General features: G+C 39.9%; 2 protein-coding genes across 2 annotated transcripts; both read left to right on the top strand.

Moving 5' to 3' along the window:
• The first annotated feature begins 6,729 nt into the window (after positions 1-6,729).
• On the top strand, positions 6,730-13,453 carry LOC146221102 (calcium-activated chloride channel regulator 3A-1-like). The gene is made up of 3 exons (XM_084692288.1): positions 6,730-6,810; positions 12,871-13,107; positions 13,202-13,453. Exons 1-3 carry the CDS (start codon positions 6,730-6,732, stop codon positions 13,451-13,453), a joined length of 570 nt encoding a protein of 189 aa, XP_084548414.1.
• Positions 13,454-13,659: 206 nt separating this feature from the next.
• LOC146221101 (calcium-activated chloride channel regulator 3A-1-like) lies at positions 13,660-17,416 on the top strand. Its single transcript, XM_084693135.1, has 7 exons — positions 13,660-13,684; positions 13,781-13,887; positions 13,981-14,199; positions 14,470-14,737; positions 16,344-16,508; positions 16,681-16,917; positions 17,023-17,416. The coding sequence occupies exons 1-7, from the start codon at positions 13,660-13,662 to the stop codon at positions 17,391-17,393; spliced, it is 1,392 nt and encodes a 463-aa protein (XP_084549261.1). The 3' UTR covers positions 17,394-17,416.
• Positions 17,417-17,630: the final 214 nt, after the last annotated feature.

The following is a 17,630-nucleotide window of genomic DNA, read 5'->3' as shown; positions in this document are numbered from 1 at the left end:
GAGTTTGCACCCCTGTTAATAAATAACAAGGATTGAAAGTACTGAGCACTGCATAGAAAACAAAGAAAGATCAGACATCACGTATTATAAATTTGGAGGATTCTGTTTTGCAAGCAAATAAGCTCTGATATATTGAAATTGAAAATGGGAAATGTTTTTATATTCTAAATCCACTTAGTATTAGTTAGACTTGTACCTTCAGTATAGTTAGACCACATATTTAAGTTAAGATTCCTATATGTTTAATGTTTGCACTTTCCAGCCAAAGTAAATTCCTTGTCTGTGCAAAATTTCATGGCAATTAAAACCCATTCTGATTCTAGGGTAATAGTTTGTAAAAGACCCAGAGAAACACAAATATTCGACGAGGCAAAATCCCGGACAATTTTGGAATCCCTGCCGAACGCATTTGTTAGGTTTCTAAAAGAGGACATGTCCGGGTAAAAGAGGACATCTGGTCACCTTATTTAATTGGACCTTTCTTCTGGCATTTCTCATCTTAGGTGTAACGATAGTCACGCGTATGTGAATGCACTGTAAGATGAATTATTATTTTTAGTAGAGCCAATCAAATAACGTAAGGGAATATATTTATGCAAGTTAGAATTAACACAATGATTCCTTGAAATATTATGAACAGTACTGGATATTTGTTATTGGTTTAAGTAAGAGTTTGATGGGCTTACACATGAAACAAAACATGCAATCAGTCAGATGGAAAGAGCGGGAAGAAGGGGGAGGAGAACAAGCCTTTGTCTAATAACCTGGAAGTTTCTGTCAAACACTCCATTTATAAAACTGAGCCTCTGGCATTTATTACTGTAGAATTGGTGGAGAATGTCACAACCTCAACTATTTCAATAAAAGAGTGTGTCTATTCACATACATTTGTCTGTGCTATGATTGGTGTAGTGAGTTTTTGAGGGTGCGTGCGCAAGTGCAAGAATTGTGCAAGCCCAAACATCTTCAGGACAATCTCAGAGGCCTGGGATGGAGTCAAATTCCCAGTCGGTGAACAAGTTAAGAAAGGTTTATTACTTCTGGCCACAAGGAGACAAAAACAGCCACACACCAAGGTGCAACAAAAATGGTCTGATTTGCATGTTGTGCTTGCCATTTAAACGACCATTCAAACACAGACATGCAAATGTCACATGGCTCTTTCATTGGCTCCTTTGCATAGATCTTGTGCGCGTGCTTGCATGTGTGAATGCGTGTGTGCGCTCTCTAACCCCTCCAAGCCTGATTCATACAACACAGATAAGGTTAGACTTCTTTTATGACCTCTCCAGCAGCAAGATAGTGATCAGTCCAGATCACCTTCTTTACATAAAGCTAGTTACCCAGAGTCGGGCCAGCGGCGGTTCTAGACTAATTTTTCTGGGGGGGCCAAGGGGGGGCCAGTGTTTAATCAGAGGGGCACATTAAAAACGGAAACAAATTATATTTAAACATAAATATAAAATGCCCCTGTCAGGTGTGATTCTAGGATCAGACCTTTAGGGGTGCTCAGCCCCCAGTGAGAATGTGACATGAATACAGTGCCTTGCAAAAGTTCTAAACCCCCTTGCTAATAACAGGCATGCAAACAGGTCAGGGGTAAAAGAGGTGAGAAGGATACGGCGAACCCCCGACTCTTGGGGGGTCCGGGGTCATGCTCCCCCATAAGAAAATGAATTTGGTTCACTTTGAGAACAAAATTAAGAGGCTCAATCTCTGTAGAATCTGTGCCACGGCCACAACCAGCTACGACCCCCCTCCCCTGCACGAATTGGTTACCCATTTTGGTTTCAAAAAGGTGAGTCTCACCTCAAGGTGAGGAGTTTGCATGCCTGTAAATATCTCCCTAATTTCCCTGGATAACAATTAATATATTTATGTATTATTATGCAAAATATTGAATGAATGAAAAAACTAAGGATGTCCCTTTCTTTAAGAACTACCAGCAGTTCTTTTTTTAGGGGTGCTGAGATGAAAGGGTCTAAAATCGCCACTGCCCAGAGTTCAGAGTTGGGGGTAGGCCTGTCTTTGCACAAAAAGAACACTGAACATGAAGTATCATTCTTATACAGGATAACAGGTTACATCTTAAACTTTTCTGACAGTTATGCAATCACCAGACACATCTTCTGTAGCTCTTTAGCTGATGCCGAACTAATCAACTCAAAAAAGTAACTATAATAATTGTACTGATAATGTGATAATCCTGTTTTAAGGGTCAGAAATGCGCAGAAAGTGATGCTGACCAGTGGGTGACAGGAGAAAAACATCCCCTTCGAACCTTCATAGAAAAAACAGGTTTCTTTGTAACATTGAATAACCAAATATAATCGGCAAACATGCTGTTTATGAATCATCGCATCTGTATGAGCAGCATGAGTTTTAAGTCAATCGGACCTACAGTTCATGAGAATATTTTTCAAATATAGTTTCAAATATGAATATTAATCTCAAATATAGTTCCAAACACAGAATGTGTGACAACCGCCAGCATTGTTGTTTCATCCATGAAAATGAGTTGGACAAAAGGGCAGATGATTAGATTTTTTCATGTCATTATGTAGCATTGAGTATTTAAAAGACCCAAATAAAGATTGAGAGGGTTATGGTTGAAGTCCAGAAACAGGACATTGTAGTATATCCTAACACATAATGTGTTAGACATTATATATTAGGATACACGCTACGGAGTGTCATGTTCTAACTTGTTCTGTTATATTTATTACAGGGAAGCTGACAGTAATTTAAGATTCCTATTTGTTTATTGTATGCCTTCCTGCCAAAGCAAATTCCTTGTCTGTGCAAACTTTCATGGCGAATAAATCTCTTTCTGATTCTGATTAATAGCCTATTGCGCAACAATAAGCCTATTATGTTTCGGTAGAGCTTTAATTTGTACTTTTGAGACTTTCTGACATTTTGAATTTGACTGTGAATAGGTTACCTTGTACAAGGAATGGTGGACGGCAATGTGAATAACAGCAAGTAACTTTCAGTGTGAGATAAAGTGAGAGGAATAGATGGAAGCACATATTTTTGAGACAAAGTGTGAGATGGATGAGATGATGAACCAAGTAGATTACATTTACATTCAATCATTTAGCAGATACTCTTATCCAGAGTGACTTCCAATAAGTACAGGGACATTCCCCCCAAGGCAAGTAGGGTGAAGTGCCCAAGAACACAAAGTCATGTGGCATGGCCGGGAATCGAACCGGCCACCTTCTGATTAATAGCTGATTCCCTAACCACTCAGCCATCAGATTGGTAGTACGGAGGACTCCATTTCCACGCCACTACACTCCGCCCTTTCCCACCTGCACAACAACAACAGCTATGTGACACTGCTGTTCATTGACTTCAGTTCAGCATTTAAAGACACTTTGATACCAAGGAAAAGGGCTTCACACGAGAAATTTCCATGGAACCGTGAAATGGCTTGGGGGGTGTTGTATCAAAGACAAATACCACACCCTCTTTTGGTTTACTGCTTCATCACTGGAACTGTTTTTTAGAGAAACATGTTCTGAAGTGATTTCATCAAGGCCATCTTAAAGACGTTCTAACTAGTCCAGTCATTTTATGAAAAAAGGTAGGACAAGCAGATTAAAGGCGGATATCGTTGAGACAAAAATGTAAGGTGGATGACAGATGATGAACCGAGTAGATGCTTTAAGAAGAGGGATTTGCCGTGTATGAGGCTGATTAGACTCAGCTTAGCAACACGTGTTAACAAGCCTGTGATCATCCCGCTATAGACAATACCTCTACCTCATAGTGTCATCCTTTCAGCCATTAAGTTTAGAAGAGGATATAATGTGTATCTATAGCCATTGTTTCAGAATCAGTGCCAAATAGTTTTTAATAATTTTTCTGGTGAGAATAATTTGGGAGAAACACAGTAAACAGATGTTGGGTTTACATTAAAGCATTTAGCAGACACTCTTATCCAGAGCGACTTACAGTAAGCATAGGGACATTCCCCCTGAGGCAAGTAGGTTTAAGTGCCTCGCCCAATGACACAATGTAATTTGTCACGGCCGGGAATTGAACCATCGTTTATACTTGATGAAACAAAATCTGGCATGGATGAAGAGATCATAGAGGACGGCTTCCAGGAAAAACAACAAGGGGCGTTTTCCTGTTGTAACTTGTAACTTTTCTTTGGTATTCCTTACAGATATAAACATGTTGCACCAGGGGTGGGCTTCCCCGAATTCTTAAAAGTCGAACAGTTAACCCTCGTGTTGTCTTAACATTCTGTACACTCCCCGTGTCTTAAGGGTAAAAAATGACCCACCTTCACCAAACCCCTAAAATAAAGCAGCTCAATTTAATTTTAAACTCCTAATCTTTTTTGCATGAAGAAACAACCTGTACTTTATCACAACATTTGTGAATATGCAGGTTTTAACTCTTCACATTGCAGAAAGACTACATTTAATCAGTGGACAACTATTCGTTTTATTACAGCAGACCTGTCATAAGTGTTTTTTCTTTACTAAAGTAGAGGTGTATTATTGCTTCATGCTCCAGGTTGTATTATTCCCCATGTTCTTCTTCAGATACCTCCTCTTCTAAATCATCATATCAGATCTACAACCTGTAGATCTGAGAGCTGAGACCCTAACCCTGTTGGGCACTGAAATATGCAGTCATGGCTTCAGCAAAGAATACTGGGGGTACTGTCATATGCAGGACCTTTGTAGCCTCTGACTGCATTCCCCATTAGTAAACAATGCTTTGAAGACATTTGTATTTAGTCTGAAATTTGGTTTAGTCTGTCTGAAATAGTTTTCATTTTGTCTGTGAGTCATGTAGGGAGGGGAGATGCTGCACCTGCACACAGAAGTTTTAGCTTTGTCTGAGTTCAATCAGTAGCACAAATAATGTAATTATCTTATTGTATGTGTGTGAGTGTATGTGTGTGTATGTGTGTCAAAAACATTTTTTTGTGGTGTGTATAATGGTTTTATAACTGCCGGGTCAAAAATGACCCCTAAGACAATCGTTGTACCCTAGTGGTGTACAGCTTTCACGGAAATGTGAACAAAGACAATACCAATTCCATTGGTATTGCCATTATACACTGTTCAGTTTCCCATCTTTCTTCAAACATAGGGGAAATCGTTTTGGTTGTTCAAGCCGATATAAAACCCCCTACTTAAGCATGGAGTTTAGTTGAATCCCTTGAGTTTGGCACAGGGCCGGCCCAAGCCTTTATGGGGCCTTAAGCAAAATTGATTTGGGGGCCCATCTTTATCTTAGCCAATAAAAATAGAAAAAGAATATATTTTTACATAATACATTAAACTGTAATTTAATTTTCTATTGGAGGCCCTCTGGTAGCCACAGGGCCACTTAGTTTACTTATGCCTTGGGCCGGCCCTGCTTTGGCATGACATACTGTGGAGCACTTTAAGTCACTGGTCCTTATATAACTATTCATTCTTTTAGGAAATGGTGTCTGACGTCTCCTCGTATTTATTTCAAGTGATGAAAAACAAATTGTACTTCAAGGATGTGACGATATTAGTACCCCCAAAGTGGACAGGAAAGTATTCCAGAGCAAATACTGAATCATATGAAAAGGTAAACTGTCAGTTTTTATTACACTGAAATATTTAAGCATCACATAAATAATGGATAATGAACAAGCGTCTGTGTGCTTTGTGTTTATGTTATTCTCTCTGTATTAGATTTATTCTCAAAGTGCTTGTACTTTTTTTTAAAGGCCAACATCATAATAGATGAGCCAAACGATTTAAATGGGAACGATCCTTACACTATTCAGTATGGGGAATGTGGGACTGAGGGTCGCCATATCCGTCTAACCCCTGACTTCCTGAAACGTGATGAATTTATAACATTCTATGGACCCAGAGGTAATGTATGCATTTCCTTCAGTGATTGTATCTTAAATAATGTGAATGCTGGTTAACCATAAATTGGTGTTTCCAGGTAAGGTCCTTGTACATGAATGGGCACATCTAAGATGGGGTGTTTATGATGAATATGATGAGAAGAAACCCTTCTATACAGACAATGGAAAACTGGAGACTACAAGGTAATTTGTCAAGAAAATTAAAATATTATGATTAGAAGACATACAAACTACATTAAGGAATGATTAGAATATTGATTTAGGCATCTAAATATTGATTTATTTTGGTTCATAGTTGAGTTTATTTAGTTAACCTAGCAAATTTTAGCTAGTTTAAAAGGATTCAAACCAAAATATCCCACCACCTCCCATCAAAGCCACTCCTTCAAAACACATAAATGAGCTGCCTGACTACTGCCGGGATGTAGTCAGACAGACGGACAAAGTAGCCCGTCCAATTTGGTCCAAATGCTGTCCAATCATTAGTGCCGGTCTGACCTTAATGATTGGTCGTGTTTATTACAGTCCTGTGACACCCACAGATATTGGAATCAATTTCATTTTGCTGTCAAACCTTTAGATTTTGTGGTTGCTATCAGGATGATAATATATTTCAGCAAATAGGACAAAAAGTGGTTCTCAACATTGCCCACCTTGCCTTAAATGTTTTGACATGGTCACGGTACGTCATTTTCCTTGTATTTATTTTTTACCTCTATTTTAAAGCCCTAGACTACTCAATAAACTATTTTCTACAATAAATGTCTAGATGTACCAAAGATATTACAGGACAGTGGCGATCCATCCCCAGTGAAGCCATGTGCACACCGACCAATATCAACGGGATGCCGTCCAACTGTTACTTCATCACGGATAAATCTAAAACGGCCAAAGCATCCGTTATGTATAGTCAGAGTATTGACTCAGTGGGTACAATCTATCTGATGAATTACAATTTCAGGTTGTACAGTATATGAATGCTGTTTCTGATACCGCTGTCTGTATGTTCATTGATGTGTCTGTATTTTTCTAACTACATTCCTTACCGTTATAGATTGAATCAAGAATGCATTGCAATTGACCTTTCAAATTTTAATTAGCAAAAGACTCCTAATTAGGATTCCTCCGTAAGGAGGAAACCTATTGTTATTAGGATTCCTCCGTAAGGAGGAAACCTATTGTTATTGGTGGTTTTATTATTTGTAATTCTTGTACCATGGGAGTCAATGGCAGCCCCTAGACCCCATCGACAACTTTTTGTGTAATTTGGCACACTCATTAAGGACAGTTTCTTCTATATCTACACCAAGTTTCATGTCTCCCATTAGACCACTCTAGCGCCACCAATGGGTCAAAGTTGGACTTGTGTTTACACACGCAACTTTTGAACCGTATGACTCATTTTCAAAAATGAGGTACCACTGGATTCCCTGGATCAAGCCGAGTTCAACGCACACCATGGCGTTAATTTCCGGTTTTATAGATTTCCCGCCATTTCCGGTTTTATCAAAAACCTTTGAAAGCCTACTCCTCCTACAATTTTTGTCATATCTTCTTCAAAATCACCAGAGATGATCTTCAGACCAAGCCTCACAAAAGTTATCAAAGGAATTTTGATCCTCATAACCGTCTGCCCGGTACAGCCAATCAAATTCATCAGAAAAGCCGCCAAACAGGATGTGAAGTCATGTCTCAGCAAATCTTTGAGATATCAACACTAAACTTGGTAGATCGGAGGAAGGCACTACAACATGTTACCATGTGCAAAGGCAAATTCATATCTCTAAAAATGATTGATATAAATCAAATTGAACTTATCGCTAACGCTAAAATAATGCTTTACACATCAGCCAGTCAAAAACTGATACTCTGATTCAATCACAAGTTCATATGAAGACTCTTGAGAATGTTCATAACACAAATCTGTGAAAAAGTTGACTGTAAGATGAAAGGTCGATTTTTGGTGAATATTTGAAACATGCTTGCTTGGCTAATTTCTAGGCAAATTTCCAATGAATGTCTCCCCTGCTCCTCCCCGCGCGTGCTCCAAAATCGCACACACACTCAGCCTTCCCTTGACACACGCGCGGCCAAGACGCACACGCAACATTTCAGGAGAGTGTGGGCTGACCAAGCCCCCACTCATTCCTTGGTCTTTAGCAAAGAGCCCATGTGGCTCTTGATGGTATTGCATTTCCGATTTTGTATGCAATGGTAAAAAGGTCTCAAATCCTGAAACATTGATAGTGTAGGCCGAGAAACACTTTAACAAAAGCCCATGTGGATCTTGTTGGTATTGCATTTCCGATTTTGTATGCAATGGTAAAAAGTTATAAAAATCCTGAAACATTGATAGTATAGACCAAGAGTAACTACCACACCACAAATGGCCCACCATTAACCATAGGTGGCACTACAGGCCACGCCCAAAAGCACAAAGATACAAGGCTTTCTGGAATGGATAGGCTCACCAAGCCCCCTCCCTTCACTTATTGGCTTGAAAAAAAGGCCCATGTGGATCTTGATGGTATTGCATTTCCGATTTTGTATGCAATGGTAAAAAGGTCTCAAAATCCTGAAACATAGATAGTATAGGCAAAGAAACACTTTAACAAAAAGCCCATGTGGATCTTGTTGGTATTGCTTTTCCGATTTTGTATACAATGGTAAAAAGTTATAAAAATCCTGAAACATTGATAGTATAGACCAAGAGTAACTACCACACCACAAATGGCCCACTATTACCCATAGGTCTTCCATTGACACACGCGCGGACTTGGCAAGACGAACACGCAACATTTCAGGAGAGTGTGGGCTTACCAAGCCTCCACTCATTCCTTGGTCTTTTGCAAAGGCCTTGTGGATCTTGATGGTATTGCATTTCAGATTTTGTTTGCCATGGTAAAAGGTTCTCCAAATCCTGAAACATTGATAGTAAAGGCCAAGAGTAACAACAGCACTTTAACAAAAGCCCATGTGGATCTTGTTGGTATTGCATTTCCGATTTTGTATGCAATGGTAAAAAGTTAAAAACATCCTGAAACATTGATAGTATAGGCCAAGAGTAACTACCACACCACAAATGGCCCACCATTACCAATAGGTGTCGCTACAGGCCATGCCCTAAAGCACAAAGCACTTCACTTCTTGTGAAGATTAAAGCACTTCACTTCTTGGCTTGAAATAAAGGCCCTTGTGGATCTTGATGTTATTGCATTTCAGATTTGGTATCCCATTGGACATTCTGCAGCATTGATTTTTCTATACAGTTACAATTTGTCAAGAATAAACATTTTTCAATGGTTCGCAATGCTTTACACGTAAGCCAGTCAAACAAGTTCATATGAAGACTCTTGAGAATGTTTAGTACACAAATCTGAGAAAAAGTTGACTAAGATGAAAGGTCGATTTTTGGTGAATCTTTGAAACATGCATGCTTGGCTAATTTCTAGGGAAATTTACAATGAAATGTGTCCCCTGCTCCTCCCCGCGCATGCTCCAAATTCTCACACACTCATTCTTCCCTTGACACGCGCGGGCTTGGCAAGACACACACGCAACATATCAGGACTGTGTGGGCTGACCAAGCCCCCACTCATTCCTTGAATATCAGCATAGGCCCTTGAGGACCTTGGTGTCATTGCATTTCCTACTTTGTATGCAATAGTAAAAAGGTCTCCAAATCCTGACACATTGACAGTACAGGCCAAGAGTAACTACCACACTTTACCCAAAGCCCATGTGGATCCTGTTGGTATTGCATTTTCGATTTTATATGCAGTGGTAAAAAGTTTTTAAAATCCTGAAACATTAATAGTATAGGCCAAGAGTAACTACCACACCACAAATGGCCCACCATTACCCATAGGTGGCGCTACAGGCCACGCCTTAATGCATAAAGATACAAGGCTTTCTGGAATGGATAAGCTCACCAAGCCCCCTTCCTTCACTTACTGGCTTGAAATAAAGGCCCTTGTGGATCTTGATGGTATTGCATTTCAGATTTGGTATGCCATTGGTAATTCTGCAGCATAAATTTTTCTATACAGTTACAATTTGTCAAAAATAAACATTTTTCAATGGTTCGCAGTGTTCGGAGGAATCCGCCATTACTGCTTGCAGTTATATTTGGTGGTTTTATTATTTGTAATTCTTGTACCATGGGAGTCAATGGCATCCCCTAGACCCCATCGACAACTTTTTGTGAAATTTGGCACACTCATTAAGGACAGTTTATTCTATACCTACACCAAGTTTCATGTCTCCCATTAGACCACTCTAGCGCCACCAATGGGTCAAAGTTGGACTTGTGTTTACACACGCAACTTTTGAACCGTATGACCAATTTTCAAAAATGAGGTACCATTGGATTCCCTGGATCAAGCCGAGTTCAACGCACACCATGGCGTTAATTTCCGGTTATATAGATTTCCCGCCATTTCCGGTTTTATCAAAAACCTTTGAAAGCCTACTCCTCCTACAATTTTTGTCATATATTCTTCAAAATCACCAGAGATGATCTTCAAACCAAGCCTCACAAAAGTTATCAAAGGAATTTTGATCCTCATAACCGTCTGTCCGGTACAGCCAATCAAATTCATCAGAAAAGCCGCCAAACAGGATGTGAAGTCATGTCTCAGCAAATCTTTGAGATATCAACACTAAACTTGGTAGATCGGAGGAAGACACTACAACATATTACCATGTGCAAAGGCAAATTCATATCTCTAAAAATGATTGATATAAATCAAATTGAACTTATCGCTAACGCTAAAATAATGCTTTGCACATCAGCCAGTCAAAAACTGATACTCTGATTCAATCACAAGTTCATATGAAGACTCTTGAGAATGTTCATAACACAAATCTGTGAAAAAGTTGACTGTAAGATGAAAGGTCGATTTTTGGTGAATATTTGAAACATGCTTGCTTGGCTAATTTCTAGGCAAATTTCCAATGAATGTCTCCCCTGCTCCTCCCCGCGCGTGCTCCAAAATCTCACACACACTCAGCCTTCCCTTGACACACGCGCGGCCAAGACGCACACGCAACATTTCAGGAGAGTGTGGGCTGACCAAGCCCCCACTCATTCCTTGGTCTTTAGCAAAGGCCCATGTGGCTCTTGATGGTATTGCATTTCCGATTTTGTATGCAATGGTAAAAAGGTCTCAAATCCTGAAACATTGATAGTATAGACCAAGAGTAAATACCACACCTCAAATGGCCCACCATTACCCATAGGTGGCGCTATAGGCCACGCCCAAAAGCACAAAGATACAAGGCTTTCTGGAATGGATAGGTTCACCAAGCCCCCTCCCTTCACGTATTGGCTTGAAAAAAGGCCCATGTGGATCTTGATGGTATTGCATTTCCGATTTTGTATGCAATGGTAAAAAGGTCTCAAAATCCTGAAACATAGATAGTATAGGCAAAGAAACAGTTTAACAAAAAGCCCATGTGGATCTTGTTGGTATTGCTTTTCCGATTTTGTATACAATGGTAAAAAGTTATAAAAATCCTGAAACATTGATAGTATAGACCAAGAGTAACTACCACACCACAAATGGCCCACTATTACCCATAGGTCTTCCCTTGACACACGCGCGGGCTTGGCAAGACGCACACGCAACATTTCAGGAGAGTGTGGGCTTACCAAGCCCCCACTCATTCCTTGGTCTTTTGCAAAGGCCTTGTGGATCTTGATGGTATTGCATTTCAGATTTTGTTTGCCATGGTAAAAAGTTCTCCAAATCCTGAAACATTGATAGTAAAGGCCAACAGTAACAACAACACTTTAACAAAAGCCCATGTGGATATTGTTGGTATATTTTTCCGATTTTGTATGCAATGGTAAAAAGTTAAAAACATCCTGAAACATTGATAGTATAGGCCAAGAGTAACTACCACACCACAAATGGCCCACCATTACCAATAGGTGTCGCTACAGGCCACGCCCTAAAGCACAAAGCACTTCACTTCTTGTGAAGATTAAAGCACTTCACTTCTTGGCTTGAAATAAAGGCCCTTGTGGATCTTGATGTTATTGCATTTCAGATTTGGTATCCCATTGGAAATTCTGCAGCATTGATTTTTCTATACAGTTACAATTTGTCAAGAATATACATTTTTCAATGGTTCGCAATGCTTTACATGTAAGCCAGTCAAACAAGTTCATATGAAGACTCTTGAGAATGTTTAGTACACAAATCTGAGAAAAAGTTGACTCTAAGATGAAAGGTCGATTTTTGGTGAATCTTTGAAACATGCATGCTTGGCTAATTTCTAGGGAAATTTACAATGAAATGTGTCCCCTGCTCCTCCCCGCGCATGCTCCAAATTCTCACACACTCATTCTTCCCTTGACACGCGCGGGCTTGGCAAGACATACACGCAACATATCAGGACTGTGTGGGCTGACCAAGCCCCAACTCATTCCTTGAATATCAGCATAGGCCCTTGAGGACCTTGGTGTCATTGCATTTCCTACTTTGTATGCAATAGTAAAAAGGTCTCCAAATCCTGACACATTGACAGTACAGGCCAAGAGTAACTACCACACTTTACCCAAAGCCCATGTGGATCCTGTTGGTATTGCATTTTCGATTTTATATGCAGTGGTAAAAAGTTTTTAAAATCCTGAAACATTAATAGTATAGGCCAAGAGTAACTACCACACCACAAATGGCCCACCATTACCCATAGGTGGCGCTACAGGCCACGCCTTAATGCATAAAGATACAAGGCTTTCTGGAATGGATAAGCTCACCAAGCCCCCTTCCTTCACTTACTGGCTTGAAATAAAGGCCCTTGTGGATCTTGATGGTATTGCATTTCAGATTTGGTATGCCATTGGTAATTCTGCAGCATACATTCTTCTATACAGTTACAATTTGTCAAGAATAAACATTGTTCAATGGTTTGCAGTGTTTGGAGGAATCCGCCATTACTGCTTGCAGTTATATTTTCTAATTGTTGTCTCTGCCCAGGTAGTCCAGTTCTGCAATAAAGAAAATCACAACAATAAGGCTCCAAACATGCAGAACAAGATGTGTGGTGGCCGAAGTGTAGAGGAAGTTATATTTTCTTCCAGCGTGGACTCACAATATATCCCTTCCTGTTCTTTACCATCACCCAGTCCAGAACCCACATTCTCAGTGGTGCAAAGACAAAAAAGAGTAGTTTGTCTCGTTCTAGATGTTTCAGGAAGCATGGGGGTACAGTATGTTGACATTTTGTTACAGTATTTATGTTTTTATTGTGCAGATACAAAAGTCATTTAAATGTATACACGAATGTTTTTTTTCTTCTTAGGGTCAGAGAATTGTAAGGCAACGTCAAGCTGCCTCACTTTTCTTGAAGCAAATTGTTGAAGACCAATCCTATGCTGGGATTGTCACCTTTCACTCAACTGCCTCAGTCCTAAAACCATTGACCTTGATTGATAATTTGGAGACCACAGAAAAGCTGGCTGATTTACTGCCCACCAACCCCGGTGGTGGCACAGAAATATGTCTAGGTCTTAATAAAGGATTAGAAGTAATTGAACCAAAGAAGAATAGATCAATTTAATGCAAATAATATCTGACTAGATTGCATCAGTGAACATTTACTTTTTATTTCAGGTTCTGAAAACACTTGATGGGTTTTCAAATGGAAAATAAATTATTTTCTTGACTGATGGAGAGTCTAATAGTCCAATAAATTGCGTAAATGATGCCATCACAAGTGGTGCTACAGTACACACAATTAGTTTAGGACCCAGTGGAGATCCACGTATGGAAGAGATGTCTGAAAAAACAGGTGAGGTATAAAGCAAGTCCATCCTTTTAATTGCACAATGGAGAAATACTTTATGATTTTGATGATCATTCCTTCTTTCTTCATTACAATTTCTAGGTGGTAAATTCTTCTATGCAGGAGATACTTTGAATTCCAATGAGCTTGTGGATGTCTTTGCCTCACTAACAACTTCTGATGGAGATCCGACACAACAGACCATCCAGGTTAGCTGACTGTAGTCACCATGATGGTATGTAAACAGTGATCTACTTTTCATTTAGTACTCTGTTTCACTATCTGCCATCTCTACCCAACAGGTTGAAAGCCTTGGATTTACTGTGAGTGGGTCTGGCTTGTTCAGTGGGACTGTGTCCATTGACAAGACAATTGGAAACAACACAGCTTTTCTGATCCTCTATGAACTCAGTCCACCACCAACCATCCTTGTAGAAAGCCCCTCTGGACAGAAATATGATCAAATTAAACCTGATCTTCAAGGGAATTCTCTCACCCTGAATATTCCAGGAACAGCAGAGGTGTGTGTTTACTTAAATTATTTTGCAATCTTCATGGAATATATTTGTACTTACAGACACATACATGCAAATGTCAACAATTACTTTGATCTGTTTACATACAGTAAGAATGAGTTATGGTTGCGGTTGTGGTTAGTTATGGTTGTTTCAGAATTTGGTGGATTTTTTTTTTTTTTTTTTGCAAGGTGAAGGTTATCGCCAACATAATACACTTTGTCATGTAACTAGTGCCGTGCCGTCTGTTTTGTTTAATCTGATATTCAATCCCAGAAAGGAAAATGGACGTACAACATTACCAACAACGGACAAGCACAGGCTATGTCAATAACAGTGACCAGTCGTGCTGTCAGTGCAGATGTGCCGCCTATTACAGTGAAGACTCACATGAACCAACTGTCCAGTAACGGTGCCCAAGCCATGGTGGTTTTTGCAGAGGTCAGCCAGAATGGACTTCCTGTCATTATGGCAGACATACAAGCTACCCTGGAGTCTAATGCTGGAGACAAACAAGAGCTGGATTTACTAGATAATGGAGCGGGTGAGTTAGAAAAGAGCTACATATCGCTTTTGTGTCCGTCAAAGACCGAGTTAGAGATCAAAATACCCCAAGATCACACTTTTTCAGATATCTCCAAGCACGCAGTTTTGCCTCTAAACATTTGCTTACTTACCCGATGCCGCCGAATAAAGACTCAGCATATGACCTATTATATCTGAATCCATGGAATAGGTGTCTAATCTCTAAAACATATAATATAATACACAATATTGATCCTCCAACACACACTAAAATGCATGAAGCCTGGGAAAGGGACCTGGACATTGTAATCCTGGATGATGTGTGGGCTAAATGCATCTCCATCTCCTGAGCGGTTAGCTAATCGTGCTAGTAATCTGAAGGTTGCCGGTTCGATTACCGCCCATGAAAAAATGACGTTGTGTCTGTGGGCAAGGCACTTCACCTTACTTGCCTCGGGTGGAATGTCCCTGTACCTACTGTAAGTCACTCCGGATAAGAGTGCTAAATGACTAAATGTAAATATATAAGACATGGACTGATGATTCAAGGTATTTCACAGAGTACATTACTCCAATGACAGACTAGCTAAAATATATGTATATATTTATTAGGGCTGTGAAAGGATTAACAGTTGTAATCAAATTAATCACAGGTTTCTGTGGATCAATCATGATTAATTACATATTACCGATTTTCCGAATTTTTTTCATTAGTGTGCATCTTTGATTTTGCGGTACCTTTTAGCTCGAGTTGCCACTCGCAAAACTTTGGTGAACCCCTCGTCCTCAACAATATCAATCGGTCTACAGCTTTTTGCAATACATTTGGCAACTGTGCTAGTCACCTTGTTACAGGCATACTTATTGAGGGCCCTACGCTGTTCAGTGAGGGTGGTTTGGCGCATTCTACTTGAACTCCCCTCGCCGACCAACGCATGCTTCGCGTTGAGGTGGTATAGGTTATTTTAGGCTGGTATTGCTTCGGTGAAACGATAACATTCAGTCATTTAGCATTCAGTCATTTAGCAGACGCTCTTATCCAGAGCGATAACGTCTTCCCGCAGAGTGTGCATATGACTTTGGTTTTATTGGATGTTCCATCTTAGTTTTTTTGGAACACGAACTTCTCATCCAGAAGTTGCAGATTGGGTGGAATTGTGGTTATATTACGTTAAATGCGTTAAACAAAAATATCGAATTAATCCTGTAATTTAATCATAACGCGTTAACGCGTTATTTTCACAGCCCTAATATTTTTATATATATATATATATATATATATATTATCCGTCCCAGATGTGAAAACTGTGTAATTGGGTCACATGTCTGGTCATGTCCCTCTGTAGTTGATTTCTAGTCCTCCATATCAATCAAATATATTTGATTGCCTTGCAGCTCTATGCAACACATTCCTCAAACCCAAACCACTCACTGCTATATTTGTGTAGGGTATATGGGGAGGGTACTAATCTGGGACTATGTTTTGAGTTTCTATTTGTATGTAGGTATGCTTACTTCTGTATATTTGAAAAACCTCAAATGAAGTTATACAAAATAAAGAGCTACATATCCTTTTTTGCCTTCATTATTGATGATACACTTATCACACAAATCTTTTTTTCAAGGTGCCGATGCTTTCAGAAATGATGGCATCTGTTCCAGATACTTTACACAAATGAAAGGTGGGAAATTCAACTTGAAAGTAAAAGTAAAAAACGGATATGGAAAAGCTAGATTCTCCCTCAAGAGACACAGTGGTGCCATGTACATACCTGGATATGTGGTTGATGGTATGGCTCCATTCTACACATTACATTTGGACACAATGGATTTGTGTATGAATTCATGTGAAGGACTGCATCCTGTTAAAATCTAAAGTCCTATGTTGCCAAGTACATCAAATGTAACCTAGGCCTCAGTGATTTCCTTCTTCAGTTAACTGTTTGATGACTGTCCCTTCAGGAAAGGTGGAGCTCAATCCACCAAAGCCCTCTGTTGGTGAGGAGGACCTAGAGGCAGATGTTGGCAACTTCAGCAGGACAGCCATAGGTGAGAGCTTCTCTGTGAATCTGCCACCTGGTGTTCCTACTGCGACGAAATTCCCCCCCAACACCATCACAGACCTGAACGCAGAGTTGGTGAAGGACAGAGTGCTGCTAACCTGGACTGCACCTGGGGAAGACTTGGACCAGGGAACAGGTGAGAACAAATGAGTACTCCCACGACATGGATTCCGTTTCAGACACTTTGCCGAAACAGAAGGGACTGTACGTCACAAGTACCTGACGTGTGGTTTCTTCTCAGCGAGTGAATACGAGATCCGCTACAGTGAATATCCTGATGTACTCAGATCCAACTTCAGCAACGCTCATCTGATCAACTCATCTAACCTGGTACCAAATGAATCTGGATCCTCAGAACAACTCTCCTTCACTCCCACCCATGGAACGATGAGAAACGGCAACACTCTGTTCTTTGCAGTTAAAGCAGTTGACAAAGATACACTTTCCTCTGAGACCTCCAACCTTGCTCAAGTGACCAAGGTCATTGACAATGGTGTAAACATTGTTACGTCCCCCAGTCCTGTCATGTGTTCTGTGTGTGTGTTTGTTTCGGCTCTCTGTGTCTTTTCTGTACAGGTGGCGCCAATCACCCTCATTGCCACTCATCACTGACTCCTCCCTAACATTATAATATCCAGCTGGTTTCTGTTCCCAGAGTCTGTAAATGACATTACATATTATAAAATAGGATGATTCTGTTTTGCAAGCAAATAAGGTCTGATATATTGTAAAAAGATTCTGATGAAACCACCAATGTCCATTCACAAATATTGATTAATTCCTGAACATTAATAAACACTTCCGACACCTTTATAGACCTTTCTTCTGGCATTTATTAGTCTCATTTTA

Source organism: Hypomesus nipponensis, chromosome 26 (genome assembly GCF_054491055.1).
Source record: "Hypomesus nipponensis isolate SF chromosome 26, ASM5449105v1, whole genome shotgun sequence".
Lineage (NCBI taxonomy): Eukaryota > Metazoa > Chordata > Actinopteri > Osmeriformes > Osmeridae > Hypomesus > Hypomesus nipponensis.
The sequence above is the reverse complement of the archived record's forward strand: the minus strand, read 5'-3'. Positions and strand labels throughout refer to the sequence as shown.

Bases quoted from the DNA above. Each gene is read 5' to 3' on its own strand.
- LOC146221102 (XM_084692288.1), top strand. From the start codon at position 6,730: ATGCCGTCCAACTGTTACTTCATCACGGATAAATCTAAAACGGCCAAA. The intron at 6,811-12,870 runs GTGGGTACAATC...GTCTCTGCCCAG, and splicing joins ATAGTCAGAGTATTGACTCA to GTAGTCCAGTTCTGCAATAA. The intron at 13,108-13,201 runs GTTGACATTTTG...TCTTAGGGTCAG, and splicing joins GAAGCATGGGGGTACAGTAT to AGAATTGTAAGGCAACGTCA.
- LOC146221101 (XM_084693135.1), top strand. From the start codon at position 13,660: ATGGAAGAGATGTCTGAAAAAACAG. The intron at 16,509-16,680 runs GTATGGCTCCAT...CTGTCCCTTCAG, and splicing joins ACCTGGATATGTGGTTGATG to GAAAGGTGGAGCTCAATCCA. The intron at 16,918-17,022 runs GTGAGAACAAAT...GTTTCTTCTCAG, and splicing joins AGACTTGGACCAGGGAACAG to CGAGTGAATACGAGATCCGC.